At 37.0% G+C, this 18,204-nt stretch overlaps 1 protein-coding gene across 1 annotated transcript in view; it reads right to left on the bottom strand.

Moving 5' to 3' along the window:
- LOC150089342 (SURP and G-patch domain-containing protein 1-like) overlaps positions 1-18,204 on the bottom strand; it is a 306,779-nt gene that overhangs the window by 184,263 nt on the left and 104,312 nt on the right. Inside the window, exons 6-7 of the mRNA XM_090368518.1 lie at positions 16,055-16,173; positions 9,086-9,199 (exon numbers count right to left, since the gene is read on the bottom strand). Coding sequence (XP_090224644.1) covers positions 9,086-9,199; positions 16,055-16,173 — 233 coding nt within the window. The remainder of the gene's footprint in view (positions 1-9,085; positions 9,200-16,054; positions 16,174-18,204) is intronic.

Here is an 18,204-nt window from a genome sequence, read left to right as displayed (position 1 = left end):
CTAATCAAGAAGCGTGTGCTATGCACTGCTGCTCCTGCCACCTGGCTACGGAGGCGCCCATTATACACTGCAATTATATTAAGGGAAGCAGCAAAGGAGGTCAGCAAATCCTCAGCCATAATTATGCAGGCACCTCTGGATTTAGGGAATGTATCCCCAGTTCACAAGGGCGGGGGGGGGACGATCAAAAGGTGACATAATTAATTCCAGACCTGTTAGCTCAACTTCTATCAGGATAAAAAATAATAATAAAATAATGGTGTCACTGGTTAAAGAAATCAAGCAGAACAATTAGGGACAACTGCAATCATAACTGAAAGTGTTTTGTTAAGGGACTATGTTGTCCAACCAATCTGACTGGATACTATGTTGCTGCTACAAAAGAAATGGATGCAAAAATTAATTGTCATCATATACTTGGACTTCAGCAAAGCTTTTGACAATGTTGCATATAAAAGACAAACTGGAGCAGTGTCACTTTAAGGACATGTTACTGCTATGGATAAAGGGATCGAGTGGGAGAAGACAGAGTGGTTAGAAATGGACACTGCTCCTCGTAGATTACTGTTATTAGTGTTGTCCCCAAGATTCAGTGCTGAGCCCACTATTGTTTTCTATATTTATTAATGTATGTTGATGAAAGTATATCAGGCTTGATGTCTAAGTTTGCAGATGATACAAACGTTGGCAGCAGAGCTGTGCCAAGGGTGAGGCAAACGAGGCTCTTGCCTCAGGTTAAAGGCTGAAAGGGACGCCAAAAGAAAGATTATATAATTGCCAATGTTGCTATTATTAACAGTAGAGCATAATTTTTAATTCTTGCCTCAGATATTAAAATGGCTCGGCAGACCCTGGCTGGCAATGTAGTAAATGAAATTAATCAAGGTAAGGTACTGCAAGAAGATCTAGAAATATTAGGTACATGGCCTGAGAAGTGGCAGTTGTAGTTTAACAATAACAAATGTAGGGTACTGCATTTTTCAATGGGTATTAGTTATCCCAGATTAATGTACAAATCTGTGTGGTACTACACTCAGAGCAGTGGTAAAATTAAAAAAATTGCAGTCAGATATAAAGTTCTGTGAGCAGTGAACACAGGCTGCCAGGTCAGGTCATTGGGTTGTGATTTATATTCAGGAATTTTGCTAGCATGCATAAAGAGGTGACTATCCAGTTGTACAAGGCAGTGTGTGTTAGGTAACATCTTGAGTAATGCATACAGGCCTGGAGGCCTCATTTAGGAAGGATGGGAATCTGTTGGAATGGGTGCAGAGAAGGACAAAGATTGGTGAAGGGAATAAAAGGGTGGTCTCAACAAGAAAGGCTTCAGTTCTGTAAATTGCAGTGTCTGGAGACTACACACCTGCAACTTGATCTGACTGAGGTGTTGAAGGCCTTGAATCGACTGGGTAAGCTCAATGCTAATGATGGAAACCTTGTTCGGACTACACACATAAGGGGGCATAAATTCAAAAGGAGGAATACTCCTACTCTCAATGAAGGACAAATGTGCAGAACCCTGATTTCAGCCAGCACCACTTGAAACAAACTTCCAACTAGTGTTGTAGAAGTGGGTAATTTCAATAAATTCAAGAACCAAATAAATGATTGTAGAAGATGGACAGGTGATCTGGAAAGGTTTTTTTTTTTTTTTTTTTTTGTTGATTCTTTATAAGCTTGCTATCTTAACATCAATGCGCCACTATGAATACTAATATTAATATCACCCCCTAATTAGCATTAGCAGAGGCATATGATGCAAGAAAGCAAGCTTATGCAACATGAGACAAAAGGAAAAAAAACAAAAAACTTCCCATTTCTTTTTTTTTTTTTGTTAGTTATTGGCACATCGGCTTCTGTGGCTATAATGCACCTCAAGGTTTTTTTTTTTTGCAGTACTCTGCTCCATGCCCAAGGCGGGATTCGAACCCACGACCTTTGGGTTGCCAGGCAGGCACTTTACCCACCCGGCTAGCCCGGTCGGCCTTCCCATTTCACTCATCCATTTGCTTAAAATGTTTGTCTAGTTATGCCTTAAATTTATTTAAGCTGTCAACTTCTACAATGACAGATAAAAATCTGTTCCAGCAATCAACCGTCCACTGGCTAAAGGCAAATTAATGCACATCTATTCTACAACTGTCGTTCCTCAATTTGAATTTATGTTCCCTCATGCAATTAATCTGGCAAGAGGAAGAATCCCATCAGCATTGAGCTTGCTCAAACCATTCAGGCCTTATACACCTCAATCATATCACCTCACAGGTGCCTAGTCGCCAGACACTGTAATTTGCAAAACTTAAGCCTTTCTTCGCAAGAAAAATGCTTCTTTCCATTCACTAATCTTGTTGCCCTTCTCTGTATTCATTCCAGCAGCTCTACATCCTTCCTAAAATAAGGGCCCCAGACCTGTATACAGTACTCAAGGTGTGGCTGTTGTTGTTATTTGGTTTTTAGGAGCATTAGCAACTAAGGCCATATTGCCTGACCTTTCAGCATCATCCATATTTGGTGGTCACAGGCTCAAACCCCAGTCTAATCAAGAAGAGTGTGCAACACACTGCTGCTCCTGTCCACCTGGCTACGGAGGCACCCTCTCACTCAAGGTGTGGCCTGACCATTGCATTATACAAGGGGATAATCAGCTCCTTATCTCTGCTAAAAAAATTCCTGTACATCACTGACAAAATACCTTCAGCTACTGCTCAGAAAACTCCATATCTGACTACACAATTATCCCCAGGTCCTTTTCATTCTCTACCTCCCTGAGTGTAGTACCAAACAGTTAATACGTTTCTCTTGGGTTACTGCTACCCATAGGCAGTAACATTCAATGGTAAACTTCAGTTGCCACCTCTCAACCCATCTGCTCTACTTTTCTAGATCCTGTTGCAGTAGAATTCTGTCATTAACAACCCTGCCAACTTTGTATCATCTGCAAACTTAGACATTAAGCCTGAAATACCATCATCAATATCATTAATAAATACAGTAAACAACAATGGACCCAACACTGAACCCTGTGGGCTCCACTAATAACATTAGTCTAGGAAGAGCAGTGTCCATTGATTACCACTCTGTCTTCTCCCACTCAACCACCCTTTATCCATAGCAGCAACTTGCTCTTAATGCACACTGCTTCAATTTGTACAGCAGTCTTCCATTTGCAACAGTATCAAAAGCCTTCCTAAGATCCAAGTATATGATATCAAAATTATTCTTTGCATCCAGTTCCTTTGTGACCACATCATGGTATCCAATCAAATCGGTCGGATAAAACTTCCCCTAAACCCATGCTGTGTCCGAGCTGTAACTGAAGTCTTATCTAGATGATCCTGCATGCTTCTTTCACAGTGCCTCCATTAATTTCCCCGGAACAGAAGCTAAACTAACAGGTCTGGAATTACTTGTATTACCCTAAGGTTTTCCTTTGTGAATTGAGCAAATATTTGCACATCTCCAGTTCACGGATACCTCCCGAGTCCAAGGAAGCTCTCATAATTATGGATAAGGGTTTGCTTACTTCCTTTAATATAACTGGATAATTCCCATCCACCTCATTTGCCTTTATATTTATTTTCAACAATTTCTGCTTCACTTTGCTTTCAGTTATTACAAAATCATTTAGCTCACTGCCAGAGTTTAATAACACCTCTGGCATTTTACCCACCCGGCTAGCCCTGAGCTACTGCCTGTTGATTTCAATTCCTGCTAAATATCTTATATAAGAGAAATTTTTTTCTCCCATATAAAACTAAAATTAATTAATTAAATTTAATTAATGAATTAATATTTGAAAAAAAACTGTATTAACATCAAGTGTCATCCACTACAAGTTTAAAAAAATTTATTTGAACTTGAGTGGATGAATAAAAAGTATTTTATTAACGATTGAAAATTTGAACAAGATATATATAGGGAGAGTGTGAACTAATAGTAGGAATTGAAAAATACACTAAAAACAGTTAGAAACCCAATAAAATTGCTAACACAGGTTTAAACGTCTTAAATTTCTAATAAATAAATACAACAAATATAGCCCTTTACTTTGACAAGATATGTTTGCTTGTTGGAGGTGGGTGTGGTGAAGGGTTGTATCTGGTGAGTTATAATGAAGAGGTAGGAGGGTTATCATTCTTAGGATGAAACGTTGTTACACCTGATGTGGAAGGGTGACTCATTGTCCTGCTTTTCTTTCTTCTGCACTGGCTTAAAATACTTATCTAGCTTTTGTTGCTTTTCCTACTCCCTTCTTTCATACAAGTGCTGCCTGTATGGTTCTAAATGGGGCCGAATGCATGAAGCGCTATCCTACTACATTCAACATTATAATCATCTTCAATCCACTGCAGGTGCTTTTCAATCCCACTTAAAGCAGCTGATAACTCTCCTGTTTTAAGTTCTCGTGGGCAGCCTGCTGGACTTCGTGGTCATTGTCATCTTGACTTTCCACTTGGCTGGCTGCAACAAGTTGTTGCAAGTTTTCATTAGATATATTCTCAGTGTGAGACTAGAAACTCTTCTACATCTTCATTTTCCACCTCCTCGAAACCAACTTATTTTGCAAGAGCAACACAACTTATTTTGATTTGTTTTAGTTGCTCTGAAGGTTCAAAGCCTTCAAAATCACAAATTAAATGAGGGTGACATTTCTGTCAGACACGATGCAAGCAGTCTTTTGTTACACCATTCCAGGTTTCTACAATCATATCAATGGCAATTTTGATGTTAAACCTCTTCCAAAATTATATAACAGTTTGCGCCTTGTCATCAGTAGCAGCAATTAACATCTTGAATGTTCGCCTTAAATAGTAAGCCTTAAACGCTGCTATCAACACTGTGGTCAAGGGGCTGTAGTAGAGAGGTTATGTTCAGAGGTAAAAAGATGACGTTGATATTTGGAGATTCCAGAAACTGTCTTGGTGCATTATCAAGAATTATAAGAATTTTAAAACCTAAGTTCATCTTGCAAAAATTCTTGAAAACGTCATGGTAAGCTACAACTAAAATATCAGTGAAGTCATCCAACCTTTCTTGCTAGACCTATAGCGAACACCAAGGATGGATTTCACAATTCCTTTTAAAGCTCATGGTTGGTAGAGTGATAAACCACTACTGGTTTTAACTCCAAGTCTCTGCTGGCATTGGCGGTGAACACCACAGTTAAAGAATCTTTTGCAGTGTTAAATCCTGAGGTATCTGCTTCTGCCTTAAAGATGTAGGTCCTTGAAGTCATACATTTACAATAGAGTCCTATTTCAACAAAATTGAAAATCTGATCCAATGTGCAGCATCCGCCACCTACAATTATTTTCAGTACCACAGGGGGAAATGCCTTTGCAGCTTCGCCAGACAGCTTAACATTGTGAAAAGAGTAGCAGTGTTTGAAGCCACTAAACACAAGCCACTACTAGCATTAAAAGGAGCCACTTCTGCAGGATTTGGTGATTTCTTTTTAAGATCTACATATACGAAATTTTTAGAAATCTTCAAGTACCGTGTTAATAGACTAGAAAAGAATAGCGAAAGCAGATTAATTTCAAGGTGAGTACCGCTTTTTAAGCTTTCGCTATTCTTTTCTAGATCTACATATATATATACACAGTGGATTCCAGTTATTTGGGCCACCGGTTAATCGGGGAGTCGTTTATTTGGGGCAAATCTTAAAAAACAGAACCCAATCGAGAAAATAGCCAGGGTTTACTTCGCTTAATTGGGGCAAGAGACTGCAGCACTGGAGATTTACCCTATGATTGTCTCCAATCGTACCACTTGGTTCGGTTGGATTTCTGGAGGATAAAACCATAAAACAATTAGCAGTCACCTGTTTACTGGACTTTTCTGTTAGTGCAATCTATCGCAAACAGAGAGTAAACTCGATCTTATTGAATTTGTGATAATACCGACAGCTGGAATTCTGTGTGTTGTTATGGTGAAATGTGTTTACACTTCCATGAAATCTTCAATCATATAAATAAATAATTTTCAGAAGCTTCTCTTCATTTCTATTTTTAAAGCTTCGTAATTTGTTACTCCGTTCTCGCTTGCGCGTATCATGTTAATTGCAATTTGTGTGTGTCATGTTCTTTCTTATTGATTGCTTATCTTTTTATTGTTTTAAATTTTAACCTCCACCCACAAATGTCAGTGAACAGAAATGTCAACTAATTAGTATGTACATATTACAGTACGTATTAATTATTACGTATTCTTCAGATTTTCAAGTATCATTTAATTTTTTAATTGGTAAGGTAACAAAGGGTAAATTTGTGCTTAATATATCTTTACTTTTATAGCCTGTGTTCTTCCTATTTTCACTAATTAGAATCGCTGTTTAGTAGAATTAAAATTCAATTCACAAACGTGATCAATGACCAGTGCTTACTACACATCGTATAGTGAACGGTACTTTACTATGGTGAGTCCATCGTAAGATGATTTGATTGTAAAGTGAACCAATTGTAAAGCGGGGGTCCATTGTATTTTTAACTATTTACGCGAAACTTCGGATAATTGGGGCAGCCGCTTAATCGGGCCAAAATGCACTAGTACCGATGTGTCCCAAATAACCGGAATAGACTGTGTATATATACTCCACCCCAATTCAGCAACCCTCTGAAGCATACAATTTTTTCAATTGTATGCTGCTGGATTATGAACACTTCAGCATACTTATTTCATGCACTTGTGCCAAGTGTGTGGAAAAAGGAGACTACACAGTAGTAAACCAGAACTACAAATTTGCATTTTACTTACAAATACAATGAAAAAGGGAAAAAAATTGACCCTCTATACTTGTACATAAAAGAACTGTATTCACCCAGTAGTAGTTGTGATAGAAGGCTGAGCCAAACACCATGCATTACACTTTTTCAACAGTCACCAGTCAAAATGACATATTTTTATCATCTCTCAAAATACTTCTGTATTTTGAAGGACAGTCAGAGGACTTCTACAGTTCTGTAGAAGTCCTCTGACTGTCCTTCAAACCGTGACTTGGCAGAGGAAATTACATCAGCAGCAGCAAAGTGTTTTCCACAAAGAAACTACTTTGGACAAGAAAGAGGAAGAAATTTGAGTGTATTCAAGGTCAAAGGAATAAGCAGAATGAGGAAATATTTCAAACCCAGATTTGTGGGTACACAAATCTGCAGCATGCAAAGAATTGTGGATCAAGTGCAATCTTTTGACAGCTTTCCCCATCTTTTTCCTTTTCTAGCAGCACATAGCTTTATTAGGAGGTTGGAGTAATACTTTGCCATCACAGTATAGCCCTCTTGAAGGTAATCTGTTAGTATAACACCATGATGATCTCAAAAAAAAAAAAAAAAAGACTGCATCACCTTGCCAGCACTTGGTTGCACTTTGCCTTTTTGGGAATTGGTGATTCCACATTCTTACACTGTTTTGATATTTATTTAGTTTCGGAATCACAGCGATAGATCCATCCGTGGTGACTAGCCATGAAAAAATCCTCTTACTTTTTTTGGCATATCAACATTACATGTACATTGTACCTTTTCCTTCTTCTGGTTAGGGGTCAGAAGCCTGAGAACCACTTTACTCATGCAGCTATCAATGGATGATGTTCTTCACAAACCTATACTAATTTGGAGCTTTGCAGCTAGTTCTCTAACGCAGCGTTTCTCAAACTGTGTTCTGCGGAACATTACTGTTCCATGAAAAATCGTAATTAATAATTAAAAAATAAATAAATTCTGCATGTTTGTAGTGAGCACCACTTTTGTATCATTATAGTATTTAACACCATTTTTTTTGTTATTAATATACTTGCATAGACTAATAATCAATTGAATAGACCACGGAACATTTTATTTTGGCGGGCTTTGCATAGAGGTAATGATGCCTGCGAAAAAGCAGCAATGTGGTGATCTAGTATGCCATTTAGCCTGGAGTACACAGGTTGAAGGAGAGGAGGAAGCGAACCGATACCATAACTAAACTCACTTTCTTGTATAAATATTTTTTTGATAATTATTAGTATTTCGAAATATTATTATTAAAATATGTGACCATAGATTGAAAAAAGGAACTTTAAAACGAGAAGCAAAGTACTTCTAGTAGAGCAACCATGGTTGATGAAAACGAACACAATATTGTCACACTTCAAAGTGAGGATGAACAATCGCAGCCTTTTGTTCTCCAAAAATCCGAAGTGAAAAAATGGGATTCAACTAATAAAAGACCAAAACGAAATTATGACAGTTATTTGAATTTCAGCTTTACATGTGTTGGAAATAAAAATGCTCATGATGCACAGTGAGTTGTATGTAATAAAATATTATGAAATAGTTCTTTGGCTCCCATTAAACTTGTTTCATAAGTGTTCCTTGAATACATGTGTTCCATGACTAAATAAGTTTGGGAAATGCTGCTCTAAATCTAATATGGTGATTCTCCAGGATTAATGACTCAATTTTTGCAACGCTTCCTTCTGTTACAGTAGTTGCTGGTTGTTTGGTTTTTAGGAGCATTAGCAACTAAGGCCATATTGCTCCGGGATATGCGGTGGTCATTCCCTGACCTTTCCGCAGCCTCCGTATTTGGTGGTGACGGGCTCGAACCCCGGTCTAATCAAGAAGCATGTGCTGTGCACTGCTGCTCCTTCCCACCTGGCTACAGAGGCGCCTTGCTGGTTGTCCTGGGATTTCTTCCTTCATCATACACTGAAATTCTTCCACGTTTGAATTGTTCATACCAACACTGTTGCACATTGGTATAAACAACGACCATTCTCCATAAACAGTAACCATTTCTTTCACATCCACAAAGAAACGGTATTTCTTTGTGGATTGTTTTGAGTGTATTCCATGCAGAAAGGGGAACTGAACAACTCATCTGTATCCCACTTTATCTATTGTGACACTTCACTTCAGTGCTGCAAAGAAAAAATGAACTGTCAGATCAAAACCAAAATTTGTGCCATAGAGATTAAGGCATCAAACAAAAAAAATTATATTTCTATCACAAATACTTCTGGGTAAACAAATCTTTTCTGAATCGCACCCTTCTTGTAACACGTGAAAAAAAAATTTAATGAATAACTCCATTTAACATTTCTTACCTTGTTGCACATAGGCAGGGATTGAATTTAGAACAGAATCTTCTTCTTGAGGACCCCAACGAGAACGTTTTCTTTTCTTTGAATCTGACTGGCTATCACAACTATTATCACTATCTGTACAAATAAGAAGTTTAAAGAATGTTTTTAATTTTTTTTTTTAAATCATTATCTTATTCACTTAACATATAAAATAATTAATGAACCCAAATTTAATCTTGATAGTATTAATATTCCCTAATAAAATCCTTTAAAATTTAAATCTCTAACTTCTTTCTAACTAGATACACAAAAGAATATCATAATAGTGAGGTTTGCCAAAAATGTCAAAATTTGAACGATCTTTGGCACTTATCTTTTTTTTTTTTAACTTTCATCTAATAATAATAAGGAAAATATTGTTTAGATTTTCTTTTAATAAAAAGGGAAACTATGAAAAAAAAAAAATGAAACTGAAGTAAAAAGAAATAATTTGTATGACAAACAAGTAAAAGCAGAATCACAGTACTATATAAAACATGAAACCAATTAACACAATAATAAATCAATCTAACTTAAAGAAAGAGTCTGATATTGTTTGCACAGTTTGTCCTACATACATTCTTAATTACATCACAGCCATTATCCTTCTCAAAATAATTAGTTATAAACTTTTTTGATGTACACTGAAAGGAAAGAAATCATGGGGTACCTGGTTCCTAGGCAACGTGATGCCATCACACCTCTCACTAGTGGATGAACCCACCGTTGGGAAGGTATATAGGTACATTGCATCACTGCATGCATGTAGACAGTAATTCGATGCATTCACACAGACGGCAATTCACGATAAACGTTGTGAGTTAACCAACTTTGAAAGAGGGATGATAGTACACCATATTCTCCAATCTGCTGGCATTTGAAATTGTGGAGCCTAGACATGAAGTTTCTCACTTAATGCTCGATGCATGGGTCACTCCATCGCAGAGGTGGTGCAGAAATTTCACTATCCCCGTTCGATGGTATCAAGAGTGTATCAGGAATACGGCATTTCTGGAGGTGCAGTCCTATGTCCAGGGACCTAACCTTTGGTATGGGTTATGCAACCCCAGACTGCCCGAGCACTACTATATTCTCCTTCTTCCAATTACTTTTTGCTGTTATTAAATATTATGTATTTTAATTCTCATGCATGATTAGGTTAACCAAAAGCAATATTCGAGATGCTATTTTTCTGTTATCATTCACTTTTTTCTTCTCCAACAAAGTTTAGTCTTTTTAACGCTGCTTTGTAAGTTATTTATTTCTCCCCTATGCTGGTCCATTTTCCTCACTTGTTTAAGTGACAACTTCCCCATCACATGGGCTAGGTTTATTTTGACCAATTCTTGACCAATACTCAGGGTTACTTTAACAGTATAAATTTTCTGGGAAGTATTGGCTAACTTCTTTGGTCACTGATACAGACTTGATACGTTCACTTCCCTCAGCCCATTTCACAGTCTCCTGCCAAGCACAACAGTAAGTTGTTACATTTTAGAAATATCCTTTCGTCTCCACATTACATTTTCTTTGTTAAAATTCACGTAGGGCTGTTTGCTGTTTATTCAATTTTTAAACTTTACTTCAATTGGAATTAATTTTATTTTAATTTGGCTTTTTACTTTTAATTATATTTGATTAGCTTCTTATGTTTTCTCTTTTTGGTCTCTGTGAGGTCGGCTATGATATATACATCTGCTTGTATTTCTGCCTGCTACGTACATATCATAACAGAAATAAGAGGCCTTACTCCTTGCTGTATTTCCTTTGGTTTTGGCTGCCAGCCCTTGATGACGTAGTTAAAATCTTAGCATTTATAACATGAAGTATGATTTGTATATGTTAATTTATTTTGCTTTTATTTTTCAGGCACTATTTAATTTTTTTCCATTATAACTACATCTGACAGGTCAGCTCAGCTTTCATATTCTTATCTAATCAACGTATCTATAATTGATTATGGTTGCTGGGTATTTCTACCATCACTAGCATTGCCCCGGGTCCGTAAACCAGCTCAATATATTAATTTTTCATTCATTTTTAGCCATTATGATTTTTCGCTACAAATTTTTCATTTCATTACAGTAGACTGTCGAAATAATGGAAAATTGAAATAGGATGTATACATACAGCGCAGATGGCTTGCAGTGCTGAAAATAGAAAACGGCAAGTCATGTGATTACTTTATTCAGCAGTAGTAGTAATAATGGAGGCATGTAATACCAGAAAGCAAGTATATGAGATTATGTAGCAGCAGCCAAAAAAAAAAAAAAACACACAACTTCAAACATCCATTCCCTATAAACATTTGTCCAGTTTCTCCTTGAATTTATTTAAGTTATTAACTTCCACAATGACAGATAGAGTTTGTTCCAGCAATTAACCACCTGCCGGCTAAAAGAAAATTTTCGCACATTATTCTACAACTGTCTTTCCTCAATTTGAATTTGTGCCCCCTCAGATTCATAATCTGATCAAGCGGAAGAATCGCATCAGAATTCAGCATGCTCAACCCATTCAAGGCCTTATACACCTCAATCAGATCACCTCGCAAGTGCCTAGTCACAAGACACTGCAATTTGCAGAGATTAAGCCTGTCTTGGTTAGAGGACCCTTCGTGACACTCTACAATCTTGTTGCCCTTCTCTGTAGACACTCAAGCAACTCTACATCCTTCCTAAAATGAGGTCTCCAGACCTGTACGCAGTACTCAAGATGTGCGCTGACAACTGCCTTATACAAAGGGATAATCACCTCCTTTTCCCTACTAGCAAAATTCCTGTATATCACTGACAATACATCATGAGCTGATTTGGCAGCCTATCTGAATTGCTCAGAAAACTTCATATCTGACTGCACAATTACTCCCGGATCTTCTTCATTTTCTACCACCCTAAGTGTAGTACCACACAGCTGGTATGTTACACTCTGGGGTTACTTCTACACACATGCAGTACTTTGCATTTGTCAATGTTAAACTTCAGTTGCCACTTCTCAGCATGCCTGTCTGGCAACCCAAAGGTTGCTGGTTCGAATCCCGCCTTGGGCTTGGATCAGAGTAAAATGCAAAATATTTGGGAGGTGCATTATGGCCACAGAAGCCAATGCACCAACAACAACAACAAAAAAAAAAACTTCTCAGCAGGCCAACCCAAATTTTCTATTTCTAGATACTGTTGCAGTAGCACATTGCCATGACTGTCATTAACAACCCTGCCAACCTTTTCATCATCTGCAAACTTTGACATTAGGCCTAATATACCTTCATCAATATCACTGATAAATATACAAAACAACAGTGGGCCCAACATCGAATCCTGGGGGTCTCCCCTAATAACATTAATCCACTAAGAGCATCGTCCATAGATTACCACTGTCTTTGCACATTTAACCACCCATTTATCCATTGTAGCAACTTACCCTTAACACCATATTGCTGCAATTCGTATATAGCCTTCCGTGTGCAACAATGTCAAAAGCTATCCTGAAATCCAAATTTATGATTTCAAAATTATTTTTTGCATCCAGTTCCTTTGTAACCATATCATAGTATCCAATCAAATTTGTCAGACAAGACTTGCCCTTAAAAAACCCATGCTGTGTCTGAATTATTACTGCAGCCTTTTCTAGATGATCCTGCAATGCATCTTTAACCAGTGAATTCATTATTTTCCCCAGAACAGAAGTTAAACTAACAGGTCTGTAATTACTGGTGTCACCCTTAGATCCCCATTTGTGAATGCAGATACATTTGCGCATCTCCAGTCCATGGGGACTTTCCCCTAAGTCCAAGGATGCTCTCATAATTATGGCTAAAGGTTTGCTTACTACCTTTGCCACCTCCTTTAATATAACTGGATAGATCCCATACACCCCAGGTGCCTTTCTTATGTTTAATTTAATTTCATCAATTTCTCCTGCACTTTGCTCTCAGTTATTACAAAATCATTAAGCACCCTGTTACAGTTCAATAAACCTCTGGCATTCCCCTCCCTGAATAACTCCTCATATGTGAATGTAGATGCAAAATACTCATTCAGATTATCAGCTATCTGAGCAGGATCATTAACAGTTGAATCATCAATATCAAGTGGACCAATCTGATTCATCCCATTTATTCTAGAGTTTATATAAGTAAAGAAGTCCTTGCTGTTTACCTTAGCATCCTTTATCAAAAAGATTTCCTGTAATCTGCTTTTGCTTGCCTAGTCTCCTTTGTGACTTGATTAGTCTAGCTTATATTACCTGATAATTTATATGCATTCAATGCATTTTTCTGCTCTACCAGGAGTCTCATTAGTTCATCTGACATCCATTTAGGCCTAAACCATGAACTATATTTTTTTTAATTGGTATGAAAAGCCTAGTAGCTTTCATTAGTTTCTTGAATGCTTCCCACTTAGAATTTGCTGTTGGTAACATCAGCAGTTGGTCCCACTGTAGAAATTTTAAAAACTGCCTGAGACCACTGTAGTCACCTTTATATATAAAAAAGATATAAAGAAATAAAAGGTAAGAAAGATATGTCATCTTTACGAAAGTAAAAACTCCTCCTTTTACCCGATATGGTAATTATATCTTTAAGTAAATCCCACGTCAGAACACTGTGATCAATGCTGATAAGCAGATAAAGAGTATTAATCTCTCTGGTTGCCTCTCGAACATGCTGCTGCAGAAAACAATCATCCAATAAATCCACTAAAGTCTTGCTATTGCGCGAACGGCCAATCCACAAGTTCCAGTCAATATCAAGTTCACCCATTATGACACAATCTGATTTACTGGCCCATTCTATTTCTCTGTACAATTGTTCATTGTACTCATTAGAGTCATTAGGCCTATAACACACTCCTCCTCTCATTTTTGCTTTCCCAGTGCTTATGTCACACCAAACTGACTTAACATTGCACTGTCCACCTATATCAACTGGATGTACTACCTTAGATTGTATTTCTTAACTAACAGCATAACCCTTTCTCCCTTCCTATCCTTCCTGTACACATTGTACTCCCCAAATTCCAATTCTGCACTGCTTATATCTGTGTGACCCCATGTCTCTGATATCCCAACAATACCTGCCTTTGATGTCTTAACCATTTCATTTCAAGATGGGCAATCTTTCTTCCCCTTCAAGCAGAGAAATTGCCATCACAAAATCTTTGACACTACTTAAACAGTTGTTCATCATGACATCGCCTCTGTAAACTGAAGTGACTATTTTTAATGTTCACACATTATTCAAATTTAATCATTTGCACCCCAACTGCATGTTACTGAGTGCACTAAAAATCTAAGGGGTTATACATTGGGTGTAAGAACCTTTGAGCACTAGTGGTCAGCAGAGACAAGGCACTGCTTTTAATGCCCAATGACTTGTGGACATTCCTATCATATGCTCCTGTCCTGTTAGCTCTACCAAGGCTAATGTAGCCATGGAAGAGCTGGGTGCCGGAATTTTTCAAATTTACTTATACCTCTCTCTTGACAATTACATATTTGTTGTTTCTTGAAGATCACATATAACAACTGCTCCTCCATTAGTTCAAGGAAAAATTGTAAATCAATAGATTTCTCTCTCTCTCTCTCTCTCTCTCTCTCTCTCTCTCTCTCTCTCTCTCTCTGTCTGTCTGTCTGTCTGTCTGTCTGTCTGTCTGTCTGTCTGTGTTTAATGCAGATAATACAGTTAGTCTGCACTTACAGGCCTCAGTCTACAGAACAGTGCGAGTTCATGAATCATGGAGCCATTAGTACTACTCATACCCTATTTAAATATGCCTCGTATCACTCCAGCTAATTCTGAGAAGTCAAAAGAGATAATTAAAGTGAGGTCAGACTTATCAAGGTATGGATATTCTCAGCTGTCTTAAATTATACTAGTTTAAGTCTTCATTACGGAAAAATGTTTTAAGTAGATTTACCACAAAGCAGATCCTATAAACTCATTTACAGGAGAGAGAGAGAGAGAGAGAGAGAGAGAGAATCTTAATCTTTACCATCAAAATTTAATGCAACTATCTGCACTACACACATTTATGAGTATCGTTCTAGGGTGCTTCACAAATACTGTTCATCAGTATGCCTAGCTTACTGTCAAGAGGTTTCTGTTCTTTGTTACTTATGTTGATTCCTGTTCCATATATTGTGCAGAATGGTACTGTATTGTATTGGTCTATATAGTGGCCCAGTGTAATATGGGAAATCCTGCAAGATACTTGGCAGTTATATTTTAGAACATTAGTGATGGCCTTCTGTTATGTCATTAATGTTGTTTTCTGTGCATTTTTTGAATATTTATACTTACATCAATAACCATCTTATGTTTTTTCTTTTTGGCCTCTGGTTAGGTCGGCTATGATATATACATCTGCTCGCTATTATCATTGATTCAACAAGATGTCAGAAGCATCTGGGAGGTATGGCCAACCAAGCTGTGAGTAAAATATCTCCATTTTTTTCTTCCTTCCTTTTTTGAATATTTATACTTACATTAATAACCATACCCAAAATCAGACTAGTAAAATATCTCCATTTTTTTTTTCCCCCTTTCTTTCTTTCTTTCTTCCTTTATTCTCCCCATTACTTTTCATACTTTTGGCTCCTTTTTTCCTTCTTCCACCTTCTCCTTTCCCTCTCTTCTGCAAATACATTTTGTTAAAGACTTTTTTTTTTCTCTTCTTCTTCTTTATATTATGCACAGAAGCAAACAGCTCTGAAAAGATTCTTAGAATTTAGCATTGCTGATATAAGAACATCATGTTTTATCTCAGCAATTTTAATACTTCTCACTCTTCATATTTTATTGACATTAGGTGTATATTTTGCTGTTTATTGTACTAAAAATGCCACATAATTTTATTTAGCAAATCAGCTGCTACAAAAACTTCCTATTACTATGATTACCAAAGAGGCTGTTTCGCTAATTAATAAATTTTAAAAAAAAGAAAAACCCACCATGTTTGTCAAATGTCATTAAATGTCCTTCTGCTTCTGCCCTTTTCTTCGCTTCCTTGAGATCAATTACTCTCTGCTGAAAATACTTGTACATGGCACTTTCTTTCTCACTTAGGAATCTAAAAATAATAACACTGCTTTAAAATATATAATCATGAAATTCATACAGTTATGTAACTATTCAACTAAGAATGAAAATGGGCAAGTCTTAGTTGAATATAATTGCATTGCAGTTGAATATAACTGAAGTTAATATGCACAATTAAATGAGTTTTTAGATTTTAATTAATTCTAATAAGAGTTTAATCAACACTGCACTCCAAATAAAATTTGAAGGCAAAAAATGATCAAGTTCACTGAAACAAACTTGAAATAACCCAACCAATCGGCGCCCAATTTTGAAGACTTTTTTTGAAGTGCTTGTGGATATTGTGTAAGTCTAAGATACAGAGGCAACTGTCTGTTGCAGTTGGCTCTTACTTTAGACCAGGAAACTTCAAATGGACCTTAACTATATGTATAGCTAATAATGAGTCTGAAACAAAAAGTTCTTTATTGGTAAATGGTACTGAACTGTTCATATGGATTTTTATTCTTGTATTAAATTGGGATAGCTTTTTTTTTTTTTTTTATATATATATATATATATATATTTCAGATGAGGTGTATCCTAGAGGAAAACTGAAAATTAATTATAGAATTTTAGATTTCCCAGTTCTTATTTCAAAAATGGCTGCTCAATAATTATGAGCATATCGAAGAAATTCTGGTGATTCATTCAAGGAGCACGACACAGTTAAAAATGTATCATAGTAAGAGAGATATCATTCTTCTACAACTGAAAAAAAAAAAAAAAAAAAAAACTGAAAATACTGAAAAAAAAAAAACTGAAAATATTGAAAAAAACTGAATATCATACTGGAAGAATTAACAAAGTATTCCTTAAAAATGAATTTTCCAAATTTCTTAAATTCAGAGTTTACTCAAGGATTCTTTTTTATACATATACTTGGTGATCACTGAATTGAACACCTGAAATGAACACGTACCTAATACTTCGTAGGTCCTCCTTTTGTCCTCAGTACAGCAGCTATCTGACGTGGCATTGATTCAACAAGATGTCAGAAGCATCTGGGAGGTATGGCCAACTAAGTTGTGTGTAATGTGGTCAGCAATGCAAGTATGGAGGTGATTGGTGTATCCAGATGCCTGATATGCCTTTCCATAGTGTCCCACAAGTGCTCTATGTGATTGATATCGGGGGAGTACAGAGGCCAACAGATAAGCTAGAAGTCAGAACTGTGTTCCCCAAACCATTCCTACACAGCAAGTGCCTGATGGCTCGGCACATTGTCATCTTGGAAGACACCATCACCATTTTAGATTTCCCAGTTCTTATTTCAAAAATGGCTGCTCAATAATTATGAGCACATCAAAGAAATTCTGGCGATTCATTCAAGGAGCACGACTCAGTTAAAAATGTATCATAGTAAGAGAGATATCATTCTTCTACGATTGGAAAAAAAAAAAAAAAAAAAAAAATACTGGATATCATACTGGAAGAATTAACGAAGTATTCCTTAAAAATGAATTTTTCAAATTTCTTAAATTCAGAGTTTACTCAAGGATTCTTTTTTAATACATATACTTAGTGATCACTGAATTGAACACCACCTACCTAATACTTCGTAGGTCCTCCTTTTTCCCTCAGTACAGCAGCTATCTGACATGGCATTGATTCAACAAGATGTCAGAAGCATCTGGGAGGTATGGCCAACCAAGCTGTGTGTAATGTGGTCAGCAATGCAAGTATGGAGGCGAATGGTGTATACAGATGTCTGATATGCCTTTCCATAGTGTCCCACAAGTGCTCTATGTGATTGATATTAGGGGAGTTCAGAGGCCAATCGATACGCTAGAAGTCAGAACTGTGTTCCTCAAACCATTCCTACACAGCAAGTGCCCGATGGCTCGGCACACTGTCATCTTGGAAGACACCATTGGGAAAAAAGAGTAACATAGTGGGGTGTACACAGTCAGCAAACAGTTGACAAGAGAAAAGTGCACTGATACATTGTTCCACATGTGCCAGGGGTCCAAGTTCCTGCCAGTGAAACATGCCTCACACCATACAACTGGCTCCACCGGAC

Source organism: Mastigoproctus giganteus, chromosome 2 (genome assembly GCF_048544385.1).
Source record: "Mastigoproctus giganteus isolate SK-2022 chromosome 2, ASM4854438v1, whole genome shotgun sequence".
Lineage (NCBI taxonomy): Eukaryota > Metazoa > Arthropoda > Arachnida > Uropygi > Thelyphonidae > Mastigoproctus > Mastigoproctus giganteus.
The sequence above is the reverse complement of the archived record's forward strand: the minus strand, read 5'-3'. Positions and strand labels throughout refer to the sequence as shown.